This window comes from Myotis daubentonii, chromosome 11 (assembly GCF_963259705.1).
Source record: "Myotis daubentonii chromosome 11, mMyoDau2.1, whole genome shotgun sequence".
Taxonomy (NCBI): domain Eukaryota; kingdom Metazoa; phylum Chordata; class Mammalia; order Chiroptera; family Vespertilionidae; genus Myotis; species Myotis daubentonii.
The window spans coordinates 80769229-80794492 of record NC_081850.1 but is presented as its reverse complement, the minus strand read 5'-3'; the positions used below and the strand labels follow the sequence as shown (position 1 = coordinate 80794492).

Genomic DNA, 25264 nt, shown 5'->3' with positions numbered 1-25264 from the left:
GGTGACGAGGGTGACGGCCCTGCCTCGTGCTCTGAGCTGCTGGTCCTGCCGGGCCCCTCCTCTCAGGGCGGAAAGCATCAGAACCGCGGGCCCAGGCACTGACGGGACCAGGGCCGGGACCAGGCGGCCGTGGACGCCACAGCGAGGCCGCGGGCACAGCTGGTCCCGCCCGGTCTGGCCCCAGTTGCCCATGGGCCTCGGGCAGGGCCTTCGTGCTGCTCGCCTGGCTCACGGTGACCGTCCCAGACCCGCCCCTCTGTCCGCCATCTGGCTGCCTGCACAGAGCACGTGTCCGATGCTTACCAGCTTTGCCGGACGTCAGCGTGTCAACTAGCAGGACCTACCCCTTCAGCTTCCTGGGGAGCTGGCACCTAAGCCTAGGTGGCCCTCTCATATGCGTGCACACGTGTGTGTGTGTGTGTATGTCTGTCTATTTGCATGTGCGCAGATGACACGGGGACGACGCTGCATCTCACCTGAGGGCCGACCACGCCTGGGGGTCCTGGGGGTCCGGTCTTGCCTTGGAAACCCTGTGAAGAGAGAGTCGCACGCTGAGACGGCCGCAGCGGCCCATACCCCGCCTCCCCCCCCGCCCCCGCCTGCGCATTCCCACGGGGGCTTGTCCCCCACCCGGTCCCATCCCCACGTGTCCCCACTTCGTTCGAGGGGACCCGTTCCTCTGGTTCCGCCTTTGCATGGATTCACGAAGGCAATGGAGCCAGACCCGGCAGTTTCACTGGCTGCTCCCATCGCTACGCTTTTGTGCCAAGAAATGGATTTTAAAACCATTCATCTCGCCCGGCCAGCACGGCCCCGTGGGTGAGCGTGGACCATGCACCAGGAGGCTGTGGTTCGATTCCCCGTCAGGGCACAGGCCTGGATTGCGGGCTCGATCCCCAGTGGGGGGCGTGCAGGAGGCAGCCGATCCATTATTCTCCCTATCATTGATGTTTCTCTCTCTCTCCCTCTCCCTTCCTCTCTGAGATCCATAAAAATATATTTTAAAAACTGTCATGTTTATAACGTCACTAGGTGTGTCATTTTCTGAGCAGGTCTGAGGCCGTTTCCAGCGTCCGGAGCTGGACTGGGCGCACCGCTGGGCTGCGCCTCGTTACCGACTCTGCGGAGACCGTCCTGCTCCTGTAGCGAGCGCCTCTGGTGCGGGACGGGGACGGGGACGGGGACGGGGGTTACAGCCGCCCCCCCCCACGTCCTAACCCAGGAGCGCGCACGGCTGCTTTCCTAACGTGGCGTTTGCGTGTCAGCAGCTCGAGTCCCCGGGACCCCCGTGTCTGCTCTGTACACTGGCACGTACGCAACGACTCGCATTAACCCTCGGGGCTCCCTGCGAGGAGGGCCCGCGGGCAGGCACTGGCAACGCCACGCTCAGCCACGCTCAGCCACACCCGGCCCAGCCACACTCAGCCACGGCCGGCCCAGCGCCCCCGCATTTCTGAGGGGCTCTGCTTAGGCCCAGCCGGGCTCCAGGCGAGGGCGGCAATGGCCGTTTTAAAGCCGTTTCCCCTGCAGGCGGCATTTACAGGGTCAGAACCTGGGGAGCTGACGATTCTAGGGCGCCCTGCTCAGGGGCCAGGAGGGCAGGAGCCTGGCAGGGGGGTGGGGTGGGGGGGACAGGCAAGAAAGGCCCCGGCTTGGTCCTGGGTCGGGACCACCCGTGGCTGCGGAGGATGGAATTCGTCCCTCACCAAGAAAGGGTCAGGGCTCACACTCTGGGAGGAGAAGTGACCGTGGCTGCTTCTGGTTTATTTTTTATTTTTTTAATCATCACCCGAGGATATTTTTCCATTGATTTCAGGGAGAGCGGAAGGGAGAGGAAAGACAGAGAGAAACATCGATGCGAGAGAGAGACACATCGATGGGTGGCCTCCTGCAGGCGCCCTGACCAGGGCCCGGGCCGGGGAGGAGCCTGCCACCGAGGTACGTGCCCTTGACCAGAACTGAACCCAGGACCCTTTGGTCTGCAGGCCGACGCTCTAGCCACTGAGCCACACCGGCCAGGGCTGCTTCCGTTTTAAAGGAAGAACAAAGCCGCGCCCAGGAGGCCTCGGGCTCCCCGTGGAGGCGGCCCGTCCAGGTGGGTCTGAGCGGGTGCCCTGCGCCTACGGGCGGCCGCGCGGCAGAGGCAGCAGGAAGCGCCTGGGAACTCGCCCCACACAGAGGCAGCGGCCCCCCTGCCAGCCTCTCTCCAGAGCAGCCCAGGGGGAGACGCTCCGGCCGCGCGAGCCCCCTCTGGCTCCTCGGAGCGGCCGCCGCAGAGAAAAACGCACAGCTCAGACGCAACGTTTTCATTTTCCCATAAACCACAGAGCAAAGCAATCTCCATTCATCAGCCGCCTCGCCGCGCGGGGAGCAGGGCAGGTGCGATTAAATAAGGCTCCATCACACGCACAGAGGCAGAGGGATTTAAAGCCGGCACCGAGGAACGGATTAAACACGGCATCAAAGCCGCCCTCCGCGGAGGAGGCCGCCCGCGTGCTGGGCCCTGCAGAGACCTGACCAGCGGGAGGGGCTGCGGAGAGAGATGAGCGCTGCCCCCCCAGCCCCCCCACTGACTGCCCCCCGCCCCCAGTGCGGCCACACAGAGCCCACCGGCCCTGTGAGTCCTGAACTGGCTGAGCCTGGAGCCTCAAGGGCACTGGTGTGCTCAAGGTCACGGTGTTCCCACACCCACTGCGGGGACACGTCTAACGTGGACACAGCGTGAAGCTGGACCAAATCCCAAGTGGCTCACGGGCAGGACATTCCCCGCTTTTCTGACAACTGGAAATGTCAGGTCCTTCGCCCTCCAGATGGCCAAGCCCGCAACGGGCATCGCGAAAGGCAGGGCCAGGTCGGAGGGCAGCCCTGATGGCCAAGCCCGCAACGGGCATCGCGAAAGGCAGGGCCAGGTCGGAGGGCAGCCCTGATGGCCAAGCCGCTGGTCAGCAGCACGCGGGTGAAGGGCCTCCAGGACCCCTGTGGTCAGCCCCGCGGCCGGAGGACCTGGCTGGACAGCCAGCGTTGGTGCCAGGCCCACGGCCCTTCTCCTGGATTCTTGGTTTGTTTGTTTTGGTAATCCGCACCTGAGGGTATTTTCCCCATTGATTTTTAGAGCGAGTGGAAGGGAGGGAGGAAGGGGGAGAGAGAGAAACATCGATGTGAGAGACACATTGATGAGTTGCCTCCCGCAGGTGGATGGAACCTGCATTCCAGGTACGTGCCCTTGACTGGGAATCGAACCCTCAGCCCTTCGGTGCATGGGCCGATGCTCTAACCACTGAGCCACCGACCAGGACCTTCTCTTTGGGTTTTAGAGCAAGAAATAACCGAGCAGCAGCCGGCCATGGGGAGCCCCACTGCGTCCAGTGAGAGAGGCAGTTCGAGGCGCTGCACCCAGAGGTCTTTGGGAGGAGGGGGGTGGCCGCACAGGCTCAGCGTGCCCGTGGCATTTTGTTTGGATCCTGATGCTTTCACATGTGACCTTTGACCCGGCGCGGTCGCCTGCCTTCTGCACAGAGACGTCACGTGTGGCTGGCCTGCGCGGGCTCTCCCCGGATAGGCCTCACCCCAGGTCGGAGGACAGACCTCGGGGGCCTCCCCCAGGCTGACACCCTCCCCCAAGCGGGCAGGCGGAGGGAGAGGCCGGCCTGCCGGTGCCCCCGCGGCAATACTCACGGTCTCGCCTCTCTGGCCAGGGTGTCCCGGGAGCCCGTCCTTGCCGGGAGGGCCCTGGGGAGAAGCAGAGGGGACGGGGCTCAGCTCAGAGGAGCCGCAGCGAACGGCCGCTTCCTTCCTGAGGTGGCCCCGCTGGGCAGGGTGACCGGGTGCTGCACAGGAGCCTGGCACCGGCATCGTCTCCTCGAACCCGTGCAGCCGCCTGAGGTCACAGTGCTGCCACCCTCACCTCCCAGGGGGGAAACTGAGGCAGGGAGCGGTCAGCAGCTCCCTGAGGTCCAGCCCGTGGGAGGTGCAGGTGCACGAGGCCCCAGGCCCGTCAGGGTCAGAGGTCAGGTCCTTCCTAACCACAGCCCCACAGGGCGCCCATCAGGCAACCCCCCCCTAGACGGGTCTTCCTTCCTGCGTGGAACTGCCCCCCCCCCCCCCCCCCGCCGCCCACAGTGTCCCACAGTCCCAGCCACGGGCCCGGGAAGGGGGCCTCAGCTGGAGATAGGAGGGGCTTTGCTCTGTCCTCGAGTCAGGACGCGGGCAGCCGGGGCGGGGGCGGGGGCGGGCCTGGCCGATGGCTGGTGTCCTGGCAGAAACAGAGAGATCTGACGACACGGCGACAGGAGAGGCCCGTGGGGGTGAGGACGAGATGGAGGGGCCGCCTGTAAGCCCAGCTGCCAGCAGCACCAGGGCCCGGGGCGGGGCGAGGGGTGGGGCCCCCGGAGCCTCCCAGGAGCGAGCCTGTGCAGCCCCAGATGGCACTTGGGCTGGAGGGTGGGGAGCTCCTGGCTGTGTGTAAGCGACCGGGGCTGTGCTACTTTGTGACGTGGCCCCAGGACTCTGACAGAACCCGGCTGGGAGAGTCCACGGTCCCGAGGAGAACGGGGTTCAGGCCCCCCACGCAGCTCCTCCAGCGCAGGAGGGTCAGGCGGACGCAGCCACAGACGCTCCGCCTGCAGCCCGCCCCGGGGCTCCCCGCCCGCTGACCCACCGCCATGTGGAGGCCGTGTGGGGCCCCAGAAAACCCCGTGTTACTTACCGGGGGGCCCTTGGGTCCAGGAAACCCCGTGGGTCCTTGGGGCCCGTTTGGTCCCTGGGGACAGAGAAGGGCCAGTGTGAGGTCAGGCGGCCTCTCGCCAGCAGGCGGGGGGCTCCCGAGGCCTCGGGGTTCCGCTCCGCACACAGGCCCCATCCTGCAACCCCCACCGCGGCCCCGTCAGCTCTAGGCCCCCTCACCAGGGCCGACGCGGAGGTCTGTCGGGGGCCCAGGGGGCCGGTCGCAGGGCAAGGCCCCTCGGGCAGCACGGGGCTGAGGACCAGGTTCCCAGTGGCCCAGCCACCCCACCCCCCAGACCAGGCCAAGTGGACGGTCCCGGCTGCCCCTCTCCCCGCCTGGATGTCAGCAGTCCCTCTCCCCGGCCCACCCGAGGTCTACAGGAAAGGGTGGGTGCTCACCCGTTCACCCGGGGGGCCGGCCGGGCCATCGCCTCCAGAGTTGCCCTAGAGGGAGCAAGGACAGTGCATGGGTGTTATAACTGTCTGATGGGAGCCTCTGCCACGGCCAGGGTCACAGCCCTGCCCCGTCACCTGCTCCTGTGCCCCGTCACCTGCCCCTGTGTCCTGTCACCTGGCCCCATGCCTGCTGTCAGCCCCCCACTCTCAGTACAGAGCAGAGCGTGGGGCCCTGGCCCACGCCCCCAAAGGCCACCTGTCCTCTACACACAGCTGACAATGAGCTGCTGTCACGGCTGTGACACTCCCAGGGGACAGCCTCCTGCTGTGGACAGAGGCTGAGCCCAACCAAGAAGACAGGACCTGGGTCCACTGCAGGGCCACCCCCCCCACCTCCACCCTCACTCTCACCCCCACCCCCACCCCTACCCTCACCCTCACCCCCACCCTCACCCCCACCCCACCCTTACCCCCACCCCCACCCCCACCCTCACCCTTATCCCCACCCTCACCCCCACCCTCACCCCCACCCCCACCCCCTCCCTCATCCACATGCAGGGCCATGGCGACAGCTGCTCTGTGACAGCAGCAGAGTTCCCAGGTGGGCACGGGGACCAGCAAGGCACCCGGAGCTCATCCCAGACGGTGGCACCGCAGCCTCTGAGGGCAGTGGGTCAGCGCAGGGCGGGCCAGGGCTGGGCCACGGCCGAGCGGGGCCAGTGCCTTGGCAGGAATGTGCTTTGGGGCCACGTCCAGGACCGGACCCAGGGGCCGTGCGGCGAGGTCACTCCACACCCACCCTTGGCGCTGTCCCCGCCCCTCGCTCCTCTCTGGGGGGTGGGGGTGGCTCAGGCCCTCCCCACGGCCACCAGTGAGAACTTCCTTTAGATTTCCAGCAAAGGCCTCTCTGTGGCTTCCACACCCCCCCAAGAGAACAGGACCCCCAGCAGAAGGGGCGCAGCACCGTCCGGTCCCGAGCCCAGCGGGGCGTGGCCTCCAGCACTGGCTGCTCCCCGCCCGCCGGCCTGGTCCGGCCACAGCCTGCGATACAATCTGACCCCACTCGTCCAAAGGCTGTGGGGGGACCAGCTCCTTCTTAAATGCCCCCCAAAGCATCCTTTTTTGTCTTGTTTCCCAGGAAAAGGCCCCGAGGACCCGCAGGCACTCCCTGTGGCAGGGCGGCCGCCACGGAGCCAGAACGTACCTTGGGGCCCGGCTTCCCCGTGATGCCCCGCGGGCCCCTCTCACCCCGTGGACCCTGCACAGGAGGGAGGAGAGAGTCAGCTCAACCCCCGGCTCCAAGCCCGCCTCCCCCCCCCCCCCACACGCGTCCTCAGCCCAAAGGGGGGCGGTTACCGTCGGGCCTCGCTGCCCCCGTGGTCCCGGCTTCCCAGGGGTGCCCTGGAAGAGAAGGGGGGGCGGCTCAGTTGTGGCCATCACCGCCTGGGCGGCGGCCTCTCCTATCAGGAGCCTCGTCTTTGTTTCTTAAATAGATTTTTATTGATTTCAGAGAGGAAGGGGGAGGGAGAGAGAGAAACATCAGTGATGAGAGCATCATGGACCGGCTGCCTCCTGCACGCCCCCCACTGGGGATGGAGCCCGCCACCCGGGCCTGTGCCCTGACCGGGAGTCGAACCCTGAGCTCCTGGTTCATAGGTCGATGCTCGACCACTGAGCCGCACCAGCCCGGCCCTTGTCTGTGTTTTAATTGGAGACTCGCAGGGAGTTCCCCCCGGAGCTGCGCTCCTCCCGCACCAGGCTGCTGAGGTCGGAGGGATGCTCACCCGTCACCCGGTTTCTCTCCTCCAGGCATCTGCCCCGCCCTCGCCCCCTCCCCTCGTCTCCCTCACCAGGGCGGGCCCTCATCACCGCACAGGAGACAGCCAGCCCCTCACACCATGTGTCTGCCACCGGGAGGGTCCGAGCCATTACATTCTCTACAGGCTGCGACCGCCCGCGCGTTTCACACATCAGCCCTGCGTCTCCCTCGCGGAACTGGCTCACGCGGCTGTTCTGCATTTTCTAAACCTCAGAGACAGAGGCGCTGGGTGTTTATTTCCTTTCTTTCCAGAAGCAACGACGTAAACTCTGGTAAAGGCAGCTTCCCTGAGGCACGTGGAGCCACGGACGGACAGGCCCCCGTCCCTCCACCACTTCCGAGGCAAACTCCGGAATTGTTCCGGTTTCTGGCCGCCCGTCCGGGAAGGAGCCGTGTGCTCCGGGCCCTGCTCAGTCTTCCCGGACAGTAAACCCACTAGGTCTCTGCGCAGCAGAGGCAGCCGCCAGGGGCCATGCGGTCCTTACCCGGCCGCCCTTCTCTCCGTTGGCGCCCGGAAAGCCAGGAAATCCGATAGAGCCCTGGAAGAGAGGGGGGGGAGCCTGAGGCTGGGCCAAGCACGAGCTCTGTGTTCAAGCCAGCAGGGGACGCCTGTCCTGGTCCCCAGCCTCCGACACACACTCCTCCATCCACCCACCACCCATCCACTCACCCACCCACCCACCATTCACTCACCATCCACTCACCATCCATCCATTCACCATCCATCCGCCCACCCTCCATTCACCCACCATCTACCATCCACCCACCATCCATCATCCATTCATTCATCCATCCATCTGCTCACCCACCCACAATTTACCCACCATCTACCATCCACCCACCATCTATCCACCCACCATCCATCATCCATTCATTCATCCACCATCCATCCATCATCCATCCATCATCCATCCATCAATCCATCATCCATCCACCCATCTACCCATCCATCCATCATCGATCCATCCATCCACCCACCCACCCACCATCTACCATCCACCCACCATCTATCCACCCACCATCCATCATCCATTCATTCATCCATCCATCTGCTCACCCACCCACAATTTACCCACCATCTACCATCCACCCACCATCCATCATCCATTCATTCATCCACCATCCATCCATCCATCCATCCATCATCCATCATCATCCATCCACCCATCTACCCACCATCCATCATCCATCCATCATCCATCCACCCATCTACCCATCCATCCATCATCCATCCATCCATCCACCCATCTACCCATCCATCCATCATCCATCCATCCATCCACCCATCTACCCACCATCCATCATCCATCCATCATCCATCCATCCATCCATCCACCCATCTACCCATCCATCCATCAATCCACCATCCATCCACCCACCCACCCACCATCTACCATCCACCCACCATCCATCCATCATCCATCCACCCACCCACGTACCCACCATCTACCATCTACCCACCATCCATCCATCCATCCAACCATCCATTATCCACCCACCCACCCACCACCCACCCACCATCCATCCAGCCGCCCGCCATCCACTTTGTGAGCATTTCCTAAGCATCTCTACCTCCAAATCTAAAAACCACAACTGAGTCCTGTGTTTCCCCTTCCTCCCTCCCTCCACACCCTCCTCTCTCGTGGCCATGTCTTCAAAGAGCTGGTGTTTGGGAGAAAAGGGAACACCTGCAACTAAGATTAACCGGCGACAGCGTGTGAATCTCACACTTGGGACACCGCTCACTGCACCTGCTGTCACGCTCTGCTGTCTTCCGGAACGCGCTAAATACAGCGCAAATCGGCACCACCTGGAGCCCTAGATATAGATCTGTCTCCCCAGCGCGCCACGCAGTGCAGGGGACAGCTCAGAGCCCACGCGGTGCAGGGGACAGCTCAGAGCTCACACAGTGCACGGGGACAGCTCAGAGCTCACACAGTGCACGGGGACAGCTCAGAGCTCACACAGTGCACGGGGACAGCTCAGAGCTCACACAGTGCACGGGGACAGCTCAGAGCTCACGCAGTGCACGGGGACAGCTCAGAGCTCACACAGTGCACGGGGACAGCTCAGAGCTCACGCAGTGCACGGGGACAGCTCAGAGCTCACACAGTGCACGGGGACAGCTCAGAGCCCACGCAGTGCACGGGGACAGCTCAGAGCTCACCCAGTGCACGGGGACAGCTCAGAGCCCACGCAGTGCACGGGGACAGCTCAGAGCTCATGCAGTGCATGGGGACAGCTCAGAGCCCACGCAGTGCACGGGGACAGCTCAGAGCTCACACAGTGCATGGGGACAGCTCAGAGCCCACGCAGTGCACGGGGACAGCTCAGAGCTCACACAGTGCATGGGGACAGCTCAGAGCCCACGCAGTGCACGGGGACAGCTCAGAGCTCATGCAGTGCATGGGGACAGCTCAGAGCTCACACAGTGCACGGGGACAGCTCAGAGCTCACACAGTGCACGGGGACAGCTCAGAGCTCACGCAGTGCACGGGGACAGCTCAGAGCTCACACAGTGCACGGGGACAGCTCAGAGCCCACGCAGTGCACGGGGACAGCTCAGAGCTCACGCAGTGTGCGGGGACAGAGGGGAGAGCCCCACGCTGTGCGCAGGGACAGAGGGGAGAGCCCCACATGGTGCGCGTGGACAGAGATGAGCCTAAGAACCTGACTCAGCAGGCACCTGAAACCCTGCCCTGGGCACTGTCTATGGCAGGTCGCCCGCCCACGGTGCGCTTCCTGTCTTCAGGGGTCTCTGCTCTCGAAGTGGCTTAGAACCCTGAGCTGACCCTGTGCCCATTTCCAGACCTGGTACTTCCCACGGGTCTGAGCGCAGCTGACACAGCGACACGGGCCCTCCGCATTGTCACGCAGGTGAAGGGTGACAATGCCGAGGGCAGGGAGGGCGGGGAGGCCGGGGAGGCCTGGGAGGCCAGGGAGGGCCGGTGAGGCCGGGGAGGCCTGGGAGGCCAGGGAGGGCCGGGGAGGCTGGGGAGGGCGGGGGTGGGGTGGGGGGGGGGAGGGCGGAGGCCCTGCCAGACGTTACCTTTGGGCCTTGTCTTCCTGGGTAGCCCGGCAGCCCCGGGACTCCGAGCTTTCCCTGCGGAGACAAGAGGCGCTGTGTTATGGGGCCGCATGGCGTGTCTCCGTCTGAAGGACACGGTCTCACGGGAGCCCCTGACTGGCCTGGGATCGACCACACCCCCTCCCGCCCTGATCTGAAAGCAAAGGCCCCGGCCCGGCCGCGTGGCTCAGGGGTTGAGCATCGACCTCTGAACCAGGAGGTCACGGTTTGATTCCCGGTCAGGGCACAGGCCGGGTTGCGGACTCCATCCCTAGTGGGGGGCGTGCAGGAGGCAGCCGGTCCATGATTCTCCCTCATCATGGATGTTTCTCTCTCCCTCTCCCTTCCCCTCTAAAATCAATAAAATATATTTAAACATAAAATATAATAAAAATAAAAATGAAGGCTCTGCGAGAGGGGACCGAGCCCTCATGAAGCAGAAGAGGCCGGAATCATAGAACCGTCATCGACGCGACCAGTTCCAGCCTCAGGCTGACGGAGGGAGTGTGGGCTGTGCATGGGTCATTCCCGGGGGGGCATTCCCGTGGGGGCACTTATGGGGAGCATTCCCGTGGGGGCACTTATGGGGGGCATTCCCATGGGGGCACTTATGGGGGGCATTCCCGTGGGGGCATCTTGGGGGGGGGGCTGAGTGGGGAGATGGGAGCCAAGGGCAGGTGTAGGGCTCTGCACATGGAGAGACCAGCGGGGCTGTAGCTGAGATGGGAGCCCGGAGCCCCTGGGGGGTGGGGGGGGCCCCCAGGACTGGAAGGTGCTCCGAGGACACACTCAGGTGAAAGGGGCGGGTCCGTCCATAAATGTGGGGGTGGGAGTTGGCAAGAGCGTCAGGGTGAAGCCAATGGACAGAGCCCGTGTTGGGAACCGCAGTGCCCACGTGCGGGGGCTCAGCCTGACCCCGACCCAGCCCGCGCCCGCGGCCACCGGAACGGCCGTCCGTCCGCAGGAAGTGCCGCGCGCCCTGTGCCACGTACCTTCTCCCCGGAGGGTCCCAGGGGACCGGGGTCGCCGTTCGGACCGCCGCGCCCCTTGGGGCCTTCGGGGCCGTCCTCCCCTCGCGGGCCGGGGGGGCCGATCTCCCCCTGCAGGTCAGAAAGAGAAGGTGAGGGGCCCCGCCGTGTGCACCCCCCACACAGGACGCCCACCAGGCTCGGCCCATGGCTCCTGAAGCCGACGAGGCCAGGGCCCTGCTCCCTCCGCATGGAGCTGGTGGCTGCTGCTTCGGCCGCACCCCCACTTCCAGCAGCAAAACCCATGGAGCCAAGGGAACTGCTCCGCAGCCCAGCGGACTGGTCCCCACTGAGCACCGGGCAGGGGCAGGGCCGAGGGCCGGTGAGTGAGCACACGTGACCCCAGTCACCAGGCAGTCACACAGGGACAGCGGAGAGCTGCAGGGAGGCGGAGCGCCAGGCCTCGGGCTGGGGGGGGGGGGGGGGCCCTGCCTGCGACCAGGGATCGTCAGAGGCGTCCCCGTCCCCTCCGCTCTGAGACGCTGCCCCATGGGCCCCACACCCCGCCCCCCAGACTCCCCGCAGGCCGGCGCCGCCCCTCCCGCCGGTACTCACCCGGTCCCCCTTGATGCCCATGTCGCCTTTGAACCCCGGGAAGCCGTCTTCTCCCTGGACGATGAGAGAGGGGACTGGGTCTCCCACAGGAACCCACTCCCCGAGGGCTGCCCCACGCCGCACCCACCACGTCCCCCGCCCACAACCCCCGTCCGAGCCTCTGGGCCCCGGCACCGCGCTGGGCACGCTGGAGGGAGGGTCTGAGGCTCGTCCTGTCCCGTGACATGTGTCTGTCCCGTGACATGTGTCCGTCCTGTGACGTGTGTGCGTCCCCCGTGACGTGTGTCCATCCCCTGTGATGTGTGTGCGTCCCCTGTGACATGTATGTGTCCGTCCCCTGTGACGTGTGTGCGTCCCCTGTGACATGTGTGCGTCCGTCCCCTGTGACGTGTCCATCCCCTGTGACATGTGTGTGTCCGTCCCCTGTGACGTGTGTGTGTCCGTCCCCTGTGACATGTGTGTGTCCGTCCCCTGTGACGTGTGTGTCCGTCCCCTGTGACGTGTGTGCGTCCCCTGTGACATGTGTGTCCGTCCCCTGTGACATGTGTGTGTCCGTCCCCTGTGACGTGTGTGTCCGTCCCCTGTGACGTGTGTGCGTCCCCTGTGACATGTGTGTCCGTCCCCCGTGACGTGTGTCCATGCTTTGCATTCACAGGCACGGAGCTCGAGGGCCAGGCTGTAATCTGCAAGCTGGCCCGCTGGGCGGGAGCGGCCCCTGCCCGGCCTGTGTGCCCGTCTCTCAGGTGAGCGCATGCCCACTGCAGGTGCCCGGCGACAACGGTGAACATCTGAGGCGGGAGCGGGAGGGAAGTGCCCCCGAGAGGAAGGGTGGCTCCGCCGGCGCCTCCTCTGAAAGGATGGGCATCGGCCAAGGGGCCGGGGAGGCGGGTCCTGCCCGCGGGGCTGGCCGAGGACCAGCAGCGCCCGAGGTCCCAGGACGCAGGCCCGCCCTGCACGGGAGCGGCCCGCTTTGGGGGTTCGCGAACACCAGCGGGTGCTGGCGACCTGACACGAGGGGCCGCCCGGGGGGAGGGACACTCACCTTCTCGCCCTTTGTGCCCTTCAGACCGCGGATGCCGTCCGCCCCCTGCACAGACACGGGGAGAGCGAGCGCTCACACCTCGGAGCCCTCGCCAGTCCTGGGTCCGAGCCCCACCCCAGGCCAGCTGAGCGCTCAGCGTGGATGCGTGAGCCCAGCCGCCTCGCCGCAGACAGTCCCGTCCCCGCGTCGCCGTCTGAGCAGGAAGAGCTGCGGCCAGGAGGCCGGGCACCCTCCGGGGCCCTCGTCTGCCAGCGGCCCTCGTGCGGCAAGAACTCCCAGCCGACTGGGCGGTTCTGGGCTTTTCCCCGAGGCAGGGGCTGAGACCAGATGGAGAGACTGAGGGATGGGCTCAGACAGGCAGTCGGGAGCTGGCCCGGCCTCTGCCTGGAGCCCCGTCACCCCACGGCGCCCTGAGCCCGTCAGCCCTGGAGCTGCCCTTCCCGGCTCCGCGGCTCACTCCCTGCCCTGCTCAGGCCCAGGACGGGCCCCAGGCCCCCACGCAGATGGGGGAACCAGGCTGCTCCAGGGTGGGCAGCAGGGAGGGAAACGCTGGAGGAATTCCCGAAAACCGACACGCGTGCCCACAGTTCCAGCCCCGACCCGGGATGACCCGCAGCACGAGAGCCTCACCTTGACTCCTCGGGGGCCAGGGTAGCCAATGGGGCCCTGGGGGCCAGGGGGACCCTGCAACCAAGAGAGAGACCATGAGCTCCACCTCGGGGGCGGGGCCCGGTGATGTCCCGCCCACTCGGGGGGTCCTCCCACCAGCAAATGCCCTCTCACTATGAGCTGAGCTGTCATCCAGGTCAGACCCCGGGAGGGGCCACAAGAAGACACAGCCAGTGCCCACGGCCTCGCGCCCAGCCCACAGCCTCGCGGGACACAGGTAGTGCCCATGGCCTCACGCCCAGCCCACGGCAGAGGCGGGACACAGGTAGTGCCCTTCGTGACTGAGAACGCCACGGCCTGGCGCCCTGCGGGTCACGCCCCCGGGACTCGGGCCGGACCGGGGAAGTGGTGGGAATCGGAAGGGCCGAGCTGTCATTACAGAAATGCGCTCCCGCCACAAATAGTAGCGGGAGTCCCGGGTACTCAGGACACCCCAAAACGCCAACGGCTTTAACCCCCGACTTGGGCCCTGAACACAGTCGATGGGCAGGAGGAGCCTCGGCCCAGAGCCTGCACGTCCCCAGTCTCTGCCTGTGGAGGTCGGCTGCACCCGCATCCCCACGTGTAGAAACCGAGGGGGTGGGGCGGGGGGGACCCAGCTCCCGGGGGAGTGTCCCCAGGACAGGAGAGGGCACAGCTGCCCCGCCTCCCTTCTGAGCGGGTGGGCTGGCCCGGGGAAGGCCAGGGCAGGGCGGGTCGGCAGGGGGCGCTGAGGCCGGGGCGCGGCTGCACCCACCTGGGTTCCTTTCTCTCCGGGGGGTCCCTCTTTGCCAGGGTGCCCCTGTGGGAAAGAGAAGCTGCATGAGTCGGTGCCCACGGGATACTCCTCCCCTCCCCTGCGGCGGGCAGTCCTGCCGTGTGAGTCAGAGCCGGTCCTGCCGGTGCCGCCCACTCCCTTCCCTACACACACACACACACACACACACGCACACACACACGCACGCACGCGCGCACACACACGTGTGCACACACATGCACACACACATACACGTGCACGCACGCACACACGCGTACACGCACACACACACACGGAGCTGAGGTCAGGACCACAGCCCCGAGCACGCGTGGTCCTCCCGGCGGCCTGGCCCAGGCCAGTCCCTCAGCCGCTGACCTCGGCTGCTGCTTCTGCGAAACGGGAACACGGCCAGGCCCCAGCGACAGCGGGATCCACCGTGGAGGGGACCCCACTCCCTACCCCGCAGCTGGGCTCCAGGCCCACAGAGGCCCCGACGGCCGGCATCCAGCTGCCATCTAAGGCAGGCGGGTGGGGACAGCGGCCACCAGGGCATTTGCTCCAGGTCACCCACCTCCCTGGCCCTCGGGGAGCAAGCGAGCCCTCCGCCTGGGCACCCCTCCTCTCCAGGGAGACAATCACTACCCGCCAGGAGACCGAGCGTGGATTCGCCCTCGGGACGGCGCCCACGACCAGCGAATGTTCGCCCTGAGCAAGTTCCCGCCATGGCTGGAACGGAGCCCACTCCTTTGCTTTTGGTTAATCCTCACCCGAGGGTATTTCCCGCTGATTTTTAGAGAGCGTGGGAGGGAGGGAGAAAGACAGAGAGAGGGGAACATCGATGTGAGAGACACATGGATTGGTCGCCTCCCACAGGAGCCCCGACCAGGGCCGGGGATCGAGCCTACAATGGAGGCCTGTGCCCCTGACCAGAATCGAACCCGGGACCCTTCAGTCCACTGGCCGACGCTCTATCCACTGAGCCGCACCGGCGAGGGCCCGGCTTCTTTGCAGACATTTGAAGCTGTGTTTGCAGAATGAGAGTGACTCCTGGCGGGAGGACTATTAAACATGTTCGGACAGAAGAGGGTCGGGAGGAACACAGGCGAGGGGCTGTTTCCGCGAGGGGAGCCCAGGCCGCGGCCCCTCCCCGCTGTCTGCCTGCCCCCCGTGTTCTAGAACGAGCCCCCCTTCTATAACGGGAACTAATGAAGCTGAAATTACTTGCATTAGATGTTTTTCTGATTAAAAAAGCGACATATGCTCATCGTACACAATTAGGCAAACGCAAAAGCAAATTAAAATCCTCTGCGCGCCCCTCTCCCAGCGCCGGGATGCGCCCTCCAGCCGCCTGCGAGGTGGGCATCGCGGGCGTGGCACACGCTCATTTAGCATCGCACGCGGCTGTCCTCCGGTCCTGAGAGTCGGGGACCCGTGGTCACCGGCCCCGTGACGTCCCCGAGGCGCGGCTCAGCCACCCGTGTCCCCCGCGAGCTGCTGACACACCTCGGACTCCCGGAAGGAAGGCTTCTTCGTCCGCCCCCCCCCCACCCCAAGCCAAAGCCAAAGCCAAACAACTCGGGGCAGAGCAGCCGGAGCCTCGCCCGAGGCCGCACATCGGCCGCTCTGAGGGGCCTGTTTCCATCCTCCTTCCGCCGAGCCCGCGTGAGCACGGCTGTGCGGCCGGCGGAGCTCCCCTGCGTCTTCGGCCCCAGCACCCTCGGGGCTGAGCCAGCGCAGCGCCATGCGGGCCAGCGCCCACCCTCAGTGCTCGGTGGACCCTCGGCGGGCGGCCCGGAGGGCATCGTGCTCAGTGAGTCAGACAGGGAAGGGCAAGTGCCACCTGATTCACTCCCGTGTGGAGCCTGACGGACAGAGGACACCCACACACAAAACAGACACAGACAGACACAGAGCACAGCCTGGTGGCTGCCAGAGGGGAGGGGCTTGAGGGTCAGGGGCCAGGGGCCAGGTGGTTGGGGGCCCAGGGGCAGGGGGCCAGGTGGCTGGGGGGCTGGGAAGCCGGGGGGTTGGGGGGAAGGTGCAGGGATTGGCGGTAAAGATGGGCAGTTACAGGACAGGCCGGTGCCAAGCACAGCACAGGGAAGGCAGTCAGCAATATCGCCCTAACTGCACGGTGGCGGGTGGGGCTGGAAGCATCTGATGGGCTAACCACTGTGCTACACTGAAACCAGCACAGAACAATCCTGGACGTCAGCTGTAACTGATGTCCTGGCTGGTCTGGCTGTGGGATAGAGCATCGGCCTGTGGACTGAAGGGTCCTGGGTTCAATTCCCGGTCAGGGCAAATGCCCGGGTTGCGGGCTGGATCTCCAGTAGGGGGCGTGCGGGAGGCGCCGATCCACGAGTCTCTCTCATCATGGATGTTTCCCTCTCCCTCTCCCTCTCCCTTCCTCTGAAATCAATAAACATTTAAAAGAAGAAAGAGAGCGTGGAGTCCACGAGAGGCCGCCGCCTGGCTCTGGGCAAGGGCTCTCTTAAAGGCCCTGCCTCCCCCCCAGACTCCGAAGGACTGGTGACTCCTGGGGACCCCAGTGCATTGCAGGGAGGGGGTTCCATGGCAGGAAGTGGGGTTCGGGCCCAGTCCCCTCCCAGGCACCTCTCCTTCCTGCAGGGCCACGCGCCTGGCAGTTTCCCTGACACGTGGCAGGACGCCCCACGGACGTGAACCACGGCAGGAAACGGACAGAATCTACAGCTGGCGGCGACCCTCCCGGCCTCAGCGCTGGACGCTCAGCCACGGGGCTGGGGTGGCTTCGCTTTGTTGTCATTCATTTAGTTCCCTAATTTCCCACGACAAAACGTGCGACTTTATCACCAGCGGACGCAGCTGGGCGCGGGTGTAAGTTAAGGACGTAAATGGCACGTTGCAGAGCCGTCATCACTTTCCGCCTAAACGCCCAGGAGACGGCCCTGGGCTCTCGTGAGGACGGCGAGGCTGGCACCTGCGGGCCCCGGTCCCGATGGGACAACCTGCGACCTGCGACCGGGCCGGCCCTGCGACCTCCGCCGGCAGGAGGGAGCCGCCGGGCGCTGCTCCGCTCGCCCGCTAATCATGGACGCAAACGCCCTTGCTCGGTTTTTCACGGCGTCACTAAAGCACCGAAGACTCCGTGTCCAGAATAATGACGCGGCTCGTCTTGTTTTCTGAAATGGGCTCTACGCACCCCCAACTGAATATTCCAAAAAAGACCAAAAAACAAAAAAAAACCCACCAGCGACTTACAGAGAGGGTGGCGGCGCAGGGACACGGCTACCCCCACGCCGGGCCTCATGGGTCACCTCCCCCGCCCCCCCCCCCCGCCCCCACAGCCTGATCTGTCACCGACGCTATTTCTAGGCAGCACCGGTCTGGCTCCACAGCTGCGTGCTCGCATTGCCTGCTCCCGCCCACCACCCCTGCGCGGTGCGTGAGCCCTAAAAATACACTCGCGCACGCCTCCCTCCTTTCCACCTCCGGGGACACGGGCCCCCGCCTGCGCCCAGCCCAGCCCCCGACAGTAACCACGTTCCCACTCCTGCAGTCACCACCCCTCGTGGAGACATGTTCCAGAAAGCGTGTCCCAAGCCCAGTCCTGCGGAGCAATCCGGCTCGAGGTCTCCTGTGAGTGACAGCCACGCACGTGGCCGGCCCGGAGCCTGGGTCCCAGCCCCCCCGGGCAGGAACGGGCGTGAGGGGAGTGGCGAGCAGGGTACTCACCGGGGGTCCGTCGGCACCGGGCATTCCTGGGAGGCCGGGCTTGCCCAGGGGGCCCTGGAACAAAGCAGACCCCATGAGCCGGCGCCGGCTCCCAGCTGCCACCTGCCCTGCACGCCCCACGGGGACTTTCACCATTTCTGTCAAAGACCATTTGCTGAAAAGGATGCGCAGAGGCAAACCCCAACCCGTCGGCTAGCCTCCAGCACATGGAGCACCGGCGAGGCCGGGTCAGCCTTCGCTGCCCCAGGGCCTTCGGTGTTGCAATGGGAACAAATGTCCGGCCAGGTGGGGGGGGGACCCCAGGTGGAGGCTGGACCCCAGGTGAGGGCAGGGCCGGCCAGGTTCAAATTTAACGGGGCCCCCATATTTACTCTTGTTCCTAAATCTGGTCCCCCTATCCAAGGCTAGAGAGTGAATGAATGAATGGATGAATGAATGAATGAATGAGAGAGAGAGAGAGAGAATTTATAAATCGGTGAACAAGAAGGACCCACACCTCTGGGCGTGTTGCTGAGCCTCCCCCACCCTGGGGAGGACAAAGGCTCGCATCCCGAGCTGGCAACGCCCCGCGCGCCGCCCCGCCTGGACCGCACCCCACAGGCAGGCGAGGGTGCCCTATGCCCAGCCCAGCCCACCTACCTTCTCTCCTGGGGGCCCGATGGCGCCCTGGGGGCCGGGCAGACCCTGGGAAGGGGAAGAGCAGGCGGAAAGGTCAGGAACTGGTGGCTGGGAGCCTCCCCTCCTCCCCACTCCTCCCCTCGCCCCCCTCCCCCCTCCCCTCCTCCCCCCGTCTCTCCTCCGGCACCGGCCCGGGTTCCAGGCCACCTCCAAGCTGCAGCCCCTTCGGGCGGCCAGCAGCACGGGCAGCTCAGTGGGGCTGGGGCCCAGGCACCACACTGAAGCCTGCGCCTCCCGCTGCCCCGAAACCCGCCCGACTCGCTTACCTGGGCACCTGGGTTGCCCTGCTGTCCGGGGGGGCCGGGCTCGCCCTGGGGACCCTGCAGGAAACAAAGCAGAGGCATTGAAGGGGGCTCTGGAGGGTGGGCAGGGGGACTGCACCCCTTCTTTGGGGGGTCTGGGCCCCCCACTCCCGGCCTCCCAGCCTTCCAGTCTGTCTCATGCCCGACACGAGCACCCAGGAGGCTGCCCACGGGAGAGGCTGGCAGCCCAGCGGCCGAGGGCGGCCCAGACGAGCGCCTGCAAGGCTCGTGACCTGGGGCCCCAGCACCCATGTGCTCTGAAACGCAGCCCAGACAGCCAGCAGGGGGCAGGTGAGAGCAACTGACCAGAAAATTCCCACCCTCCCGCCACACGGGGGGGCATGAAGAGTGCCCCCAGCCAGTGCCCTGAGACCACACGTGGCGGGCGGGGCCCAGGGGTGCTCCTCACGCCCCCGCAGTGAGGAGGGACCCCCCACGCTGGGCTGACCGGCCCCCGGCTGGCGTGAGCTCTCCCGTGGGGCTGCCCACCTGGGCCCGGGCTCGGGCAGATCTCCTCCACACAGCCCATCTGGTTTAGGGGTGACATCGCTCTGGCCTGGCTGTGCGCCCTGCCTGGGGACCCCCGCGAGGCCGGGAGGCGGGGCCCCGGACACTTACCACGCTTCCCTTGGGGCCCGGCTGGCCGTCCATCCCGGTCACGCCCTGGAGGGGACGGAAGCGGAGACTGAATGTGGGCGAAGGCGCCTCCACGGGAAAGCCCGCTCCCCACGCTCGGCCCGGCCCGCCTGTCACAGGACGCACGGCCCTGGGCAGGGGCAGCCCTGGCCCTAAAGAGACCCTAAGGCCTTGATGGGCGCGGGGTGCAGAGCTCCGGGCCCCGCGGGGTGGGGGGCAGGCCCAGCGTTCGCGGGAAGCAGGTGAGCCCAGGACAGAGGGGCCGAGGAGGGTGGACAGGACGGGCCGGGCCGTCCTGGGGAAGCCGCCCTGGAACCACGGGCTTCCCCCTCCTTCTAGAACTTCCAGAAGCTGCTGGAAGTGCTGTCCAGCAGGGAGCACGTGGTGTCCGGGTCGGTGTTCATACCAGCGCACGTGTGCGCGCGAGGACAGGGCTGTCACGCCGGCTGGCTCCGGGCTGCCACCCGCCACCCACACCTGCCGCCGGGGTCCTTTGGCCACAGGCACCCAACACCAGCTGCCCGCACACTGGCCGCCCACACACTGGCCCTGGGCGAGCGTGCCCGGCGGTCAGTGCGGTGAGCCGGCTGCCTGAACGCCCGAGTGGGCCGCAGGGCGGACGGGGTGGGCACAGACACAGCAGGTGACAGGACTTACAGGAGGTCCCGGGGGGCCCGGAGGACCCTTCGGCCCCAGCAGACCGCGCGGCCCCTGCAAGAGGAGAGAGCGAAGGTGATTCGGACTCGGCCAGGGCTCCGCCCCCCGCAGGTCCTCCAGCCCCAGATCTGTTTCTGGGTCCCGGCTGAGCCCCTCGCTGTCGCTGCTCGAAGACGGTCCCCGATTCAGCCCCGAGGGAGTCCCTCCTGCAGCTGTCCCCCCCCCCCCCCCCGTGAGGACACAGAATCCCGCCCAGTCAGCCACTTACCGGTTCCCCGGGCAGCCCTCGGGGCCCGACTTCTCCATCGTCACCCTGTGGGGAGCAGGGGCCAGGGATTAGGGACAGGCGCTAAGGCCTCACCTGGGGACGCTTCAGCACGTCCAGCCCAGAACAGGACACAGGACCTGCCTCACGCGGCCCCCCCACCCAGCTTCCCCCCACGGTCCCGTCTGCCTCGCCCACTCTCCACACGCAGTGTCCCTGCCACCGAGCAGCATGCCACACGCACTCCTCCTGCCAGGCTCCGAGAGGGGCCGGTGGGGGCGGCGAGGCCCGCGGGTACGTACCCTGTCTCCGTCTTCTCCCGGTGGTCCCGGTGGGCCCGAGGGGCCAGGGTCACCCTGGAAGCCAAGCAGAGCCAGGTTAGCCACTGAGCGGGTCGCGCACGCCTGTCCCACTACCCCGTGGGCTGTCTCTAGTTCTGAGACAGAAACCCCCAGCCCCACGCAGCCCCTCGTGGAGTCGGGGGGCTCTGCGGGAGACGTGGTGAAGCCTGGCCGGCTCCCCCGCAAAGGCTGACACCGGGAACCGGCGTCTTGGGGGCAGCGGGCCGAGCAGCACTGGCTGAGCCGCAGCAGCCATCTCTCAGTGTCACCGAGTGTGACGGACGGACCCCACTGACAGTGTGTGCGCATGTGCGTGTGTCTGTGTTCACGTGTGTACGTGTGCATACGTACATGTGTCTGTGTTCACTTGTGTGCGTACGTACATGTGTGTGCATGTGCATGTGTCTATGTGTGTGTGTGCATGTGCGTGTGCACACACGTGCCTGCATATCCAGAATGTGCTTAAATATAAAAGAGGCGTCATGCCCTAGCCGGGGTGGCTCAGTGGATAGAGCGCCGGCCTGTGGACTGAAGGGTCCCAGGTTGGATGCTGGTCAAGTTCACATGCCCGGGTCACATACGGGCTCAATCCCCACTAGGGGGCAGTGCAGGAGGCAGCCGATCAAAGATTCTCCCTCCTCATCGATGTCTCCCTCTCTCTCTCCCTCTCTCTCTCCCTCTCTCTCCCTCTCTCTCTCTCTCTCTCTCTCTCTCTCTCTGAAATCAATAAAGACATATTTAAATAAATAAGTGAATGAAAGCGGTGCCATGTGTGAAAAAGGAGAGAAGCCCCCAGCGAGCCACGCGGGGCGGCGTGCGGAGCCCACGCGGAGGGACACGGCCACGCCTCCCGCGCCGAGGCCCGTCCACCAGAGGGTGATTTTCGGGAGGAGCTGCCCCGCCCGTGCGCCCCCCCCCCCGCCCCCCGGGACTGGGCCGCCGCTTCCCACCACACGCGGAGAAGATCCGCTCCTGGGCGCCTCCAGCAGCTCAGCTTCAGGCCGTGTTCGAGGCGCCTGCAGCGGCCACGTTGGAATCGGGGGGACCCAGCCGCACCCCAGCAACCTGAGGCCGGGGGAAGGGCCTCCGGAGACACCGCCTGCCGCACGCAGGCCACCGGGACTTTGGGCTGGGCGCCCCCCCCCCCCCGCCCCGGCACTCACCCGGTGGCCCTTCTCTCCGGGCAGCCCTGCCAGCCCGTCGAAGCCGCGGTCGCCCTGGGGGAGAACAGAGGCTGCTCAGGGCCACGCCGCACAGGACGCCGTCCGGGCAGCGTCCTGCGCCCGGGGCCCCGCATATCCTGCCCTGGGTCCGTATCCCCACCTCCTCTCCCCTCTTGTCCCAGGGCCACCCGCCGGCTCACCTCCCACACAAAAGCAGCAGATCTGCGCCCAAACTAACTGTCACACATGCTCGTGAAATCCACCCGCCAACCCCGGGGGTCACAGTTCAATCGACTCCCGGTCAGGGCACGTGCCTGGGCCCAGAGGGGCCCAAACAGGTCCTCCCTCCCCCAGATCCTACCCATATGGGTGTGAGCATCACTACTTGTCCCCATAATCCTGTCCGTCAGTATAACCGGCGTGTCAGCCATGTCATCAGCATGAGGACAGCGAAGCCGTGGCCAGGACACGCGGGGCCGTGCATGGCGCCTACCTTGGGGCCAGTCTGGCCAGGCATCCCTCTCGCGCCGTCGCTGCCAGCCCGGCCCTGGGACACAGGAGGCAAAGGGTTAGGGTGGCTCCCGTGAAGCCGAGGGCAGTGCCCAGCCCAGGCAGCCAGGACCGGAGTCCGGCTGCTGGATGCCTCCAGGGGGCTCTGCTCCAGCCTCACCGTCGGGGACGGCCCACAGGGGCAACGCCGCGTGCCCCTCTGTGCCGGGAGGTGATGGCGCAGGCGAGACCTCTCGGGGAGAGGGACTAAGGGTCCAGGTCAGCCTGCGGGGCTGCCGGCCGAGACTCGGGGGAACGGGGCCCCACCGTCCAGCCAGCGCAGTTCCTTCCAGCCGCTCGGAATTCAAGCTAAAGTGGGATGATCGGGCCCAGCTGTGCGGCTCAGGGGCTGAGCACCGACCTGTGAACCAGGCGGTCCCAGAGCCATTCCCGGTCAGGGCCCGGGCCCGGGTTGCAGGCTCAACCCCCAGTGGGGGGCGTGCAGGAGGCAGCGATCAATGATTCCCTCTCATCACTGATGTTTCTCTCTCTCTCTCCCTCTCCCTTCCTCTCTGAGTCAATCAAAGTATATTTTTTAAAATGTTTGTTAAACTAAATGCACACGCTCAGGACGGAGGCCAGAGGCCGGCGAGTCCCAGGAGAAGTTCATGGGCTCGGCTCGCCGGGGGGGGGGGGGGGGGGGGGGGGGGGGGGTGGGGGAACGGGCAGGGAGACGGCCCTGCCCGGGACAGGAGGCAGCAGCCGGCTTCCGGCCCAGCCTGCTCGGTGGGCGTGGAGGGCACACGGCTCGGACCCCCGCCCCGTCGGTGCCCAGCCGGTCCGGGGCCAGAAACACTCACCCTTCTTCCAGGCTTTCCCGTTGGCCCGGGGGGGCCCTGCACCCTCGGGGGCCCTGTCCGAGGTCAAATGGCAAAGGTCAGTTCCTGTCCAGGCGTCTCAGAGACAAAAGCAAACTCCTGTCCCTGTGGCTTGTCCTCCTCGCGGCTCGCTCGAGGGCACCCACCCCGGGACAGGGCGGGGCCAGGCAGGGAGCGCCAGCGCCTCCCGCGCAGTCACCTGACTTCCGTTCCCCTCCCGCGTCCCAGCACTCGACAATCCCCACTGACCTCCTCGAAGACATGCCGCCTTCGGGGCACCCCCCCCCAGTCACAGCCTCCCCCACCCGGAGACGCCCCTGCAAAGAGCCAGGCCGGGCGCCACGCACCTGCGGACCCATGTCGCCCGGCTCGCCCTTCAAGCCTCCACTCCCGGGAGGGCCCTGTGGAGACACGGCTGGTTAGGAACGCGGCAGGTGAAGGCTGGGGCGCAGAAACGACTGGGGTCCCCCGTGGGCAGGGCTCCCCGTGAGGGCGGCGACCCAGCCCCGCCCGCCTGGGACAGAACCCGACCCCACGGGCGGGGGTGAGGGCTCATTGCTGGGGTCTCTTCCTAGTTTCGAGGGAAACTGTGGACAGTGGGGGGACCAGAGCCACGGTGACCTTCGGGGTGAACCTGACCACGGGGCGCAGTCTGCGGGTCGGGCGGTGTGCGGACATCCCAGGGCCCGCAGCCAGGATGCCGGAGGGGGCGCCCGAGCCACGCCCACATGAGGGCGCTGAGTGCAAGCGGCGGGGGGCGGGACAGCGGCCAGTCCCTCCCCCGGGGAATGGCGGTGGGACACGGAGCGTTTAAACCTCCGGGCAGTGCCGGGGTCCCCTCTGCAGGCCCCGTGCCCCACACACTGCCCTCAGCTGAACCCCGAAAGGAAGAGGCCCAGAGCGCGTGCCAAAGCCGCAGCCAGTGCCAGCGCCGAGGCTTCCCGGCCCCGGACCCACGCCCGCCCAGGCCGCCCCCCACCAGCGCCCCTGAGTCGGCGTGGGTGACGGTGACGCTAAAAGGCGCCCTCTCCTCTCCCACCCTCGCCGCGTGCCCCGGGCTCCCCCGCTGGTGACTTACCACCGGGCCAGGCCTCCCGGTCAGACCCATGGGGCCGGCCGGGCCCCTCAGCGCCAACTGCAAGAGAAACGGGACCGGCTGAGCGAGGTGAGCGGCCGCCGGGGCAGGAGCCGCTGGGGCAGGGGCTGCTCGCTGGGAGGCGGTGGGAGGCAGCCCAGAACCCCCCCTCGGCTCCTCTGGGGCTCCAGCGCCAGCCACGACGAACAGAGGAGGGGGGGTCCGGGGGGTGGACCCAGGTGGGTGCCTTTCCCGCTTTGGGGAGGGGCTCCCTCCACCTGGGGTGCTCAGAGGCTGTGCTGCCCTCCTTCCTGGCTCCCCAGCCCCCGCCCTGGGAGTGAGCTGGCAACACAGCCCCGGCGGCTGGGGATTGTGCGCTACACGTGTGCCCGAGCCGATAGCGTTTCATTCTGAGAGGCGGTCTGGCGCCCTCCAGTGGTTGGGGAGCCCTTCTGAGGGGAACTCAGTTCCAGAGGCAGCAGCCGGAGCCGCAGCCAGCAGACACCTGTGGGGGTGTCCTCCCCCCACACCCCGCGAGACCCCGTCCCACCCGCCCACCACGGCCGTGCACCTGCCCCGCAGTCAGCCTGCCCGCCCCGTGCTGCCTGCGCCCACCCCACCCACAAGAGCCTGTTTCCTGTGGGAGGAGGTTTTGTTTCAAAATCCTGCCAGCCCCTCGCCCCCTCTGGGCTCCAATTGCCAGGCACCAGGCGGCGCAGCCAGCAGGCAGGCGGGCGATGAGCCTTGCAGCCGGCTGGGTCACGCACCGCCGGCATCCGCGGGCAGTTTATCCACCGCGGCCACGCGACACTCCCGCTGTCCCACAACTGCCCCTGTCCCGTTCTGACCATCAGCGCCACCCGCTGGCTGGGGCCTGGGAGGCGGCCGGCAAGGCTGCTGAGCGGCACCCCCAGCCCAGAGGACAGGGGGGTCTCTCTCACTCCCGGCCTCACCTATCAGCCCACTGACCAGCTAACGTGCAGAGGGGAGCGGTGAGGACAGGCTCCGCGGGACCCCAGGCCGAGCGAG

General features: G+C 66.5%; 1 protein-coding gene across 1 annotated transcript in view; it reads right to left on the bottom strand.

The window, feature by feature from the left end:
- COL5A1 (collagen type V alpha 1 chain) overlaps positions 1-25264 on the bottom strand; it is a 94828-nt gene that overhangs the window by 26083 nt on the left and 43481 nt on the right. The window contains 26 exon segments of the mRNA XM_059658474.1: positions 477-530; positions 3676-3729; positions 4706-4759; positions 5122-5166; positions 6323-6376; positions 6475-6519; positions 7423-7476; positions 9987-10040; positions 10997-11104; positions 11588-11641; positions 12630-12674; positions 13260-13313; positions 14035-14079; positions 17752-17805; positions 18391-18435; positions 18696-18749; positions 19350-19394; positions 20025-20078; positions 20293-20337; positions 20592-20645; positions 21794-21847; positions 22287-22340; positions 23143-23183; positions 23186-23195; positions 23508-23561; positions 24239-24295. Of these exon segments, the coding sequence (XP_059514457.1) occupies positions 477-530; positions 3676-3729; positions 4706-4759; positions 5122-5166; positions 6323-6376; positions 6475-6519; positions 7423-7476; positions 9987-10040; positions 10997-11104; positions 11588-11641; positions 12630-12674; positions 13260-13313; positions 14035-14079; positions 17752-17805; positions 18391-18435; positions 18696-18749; positions 19350-19394; positions 20025-20078; positions 20293-20337; positions 20592-20645; positions 21794-21847; positions 22287-22340; positions 23143-23183; positions 23186-23195; positions 23508-23561; positions 24239-24295 (1341 nt within the window).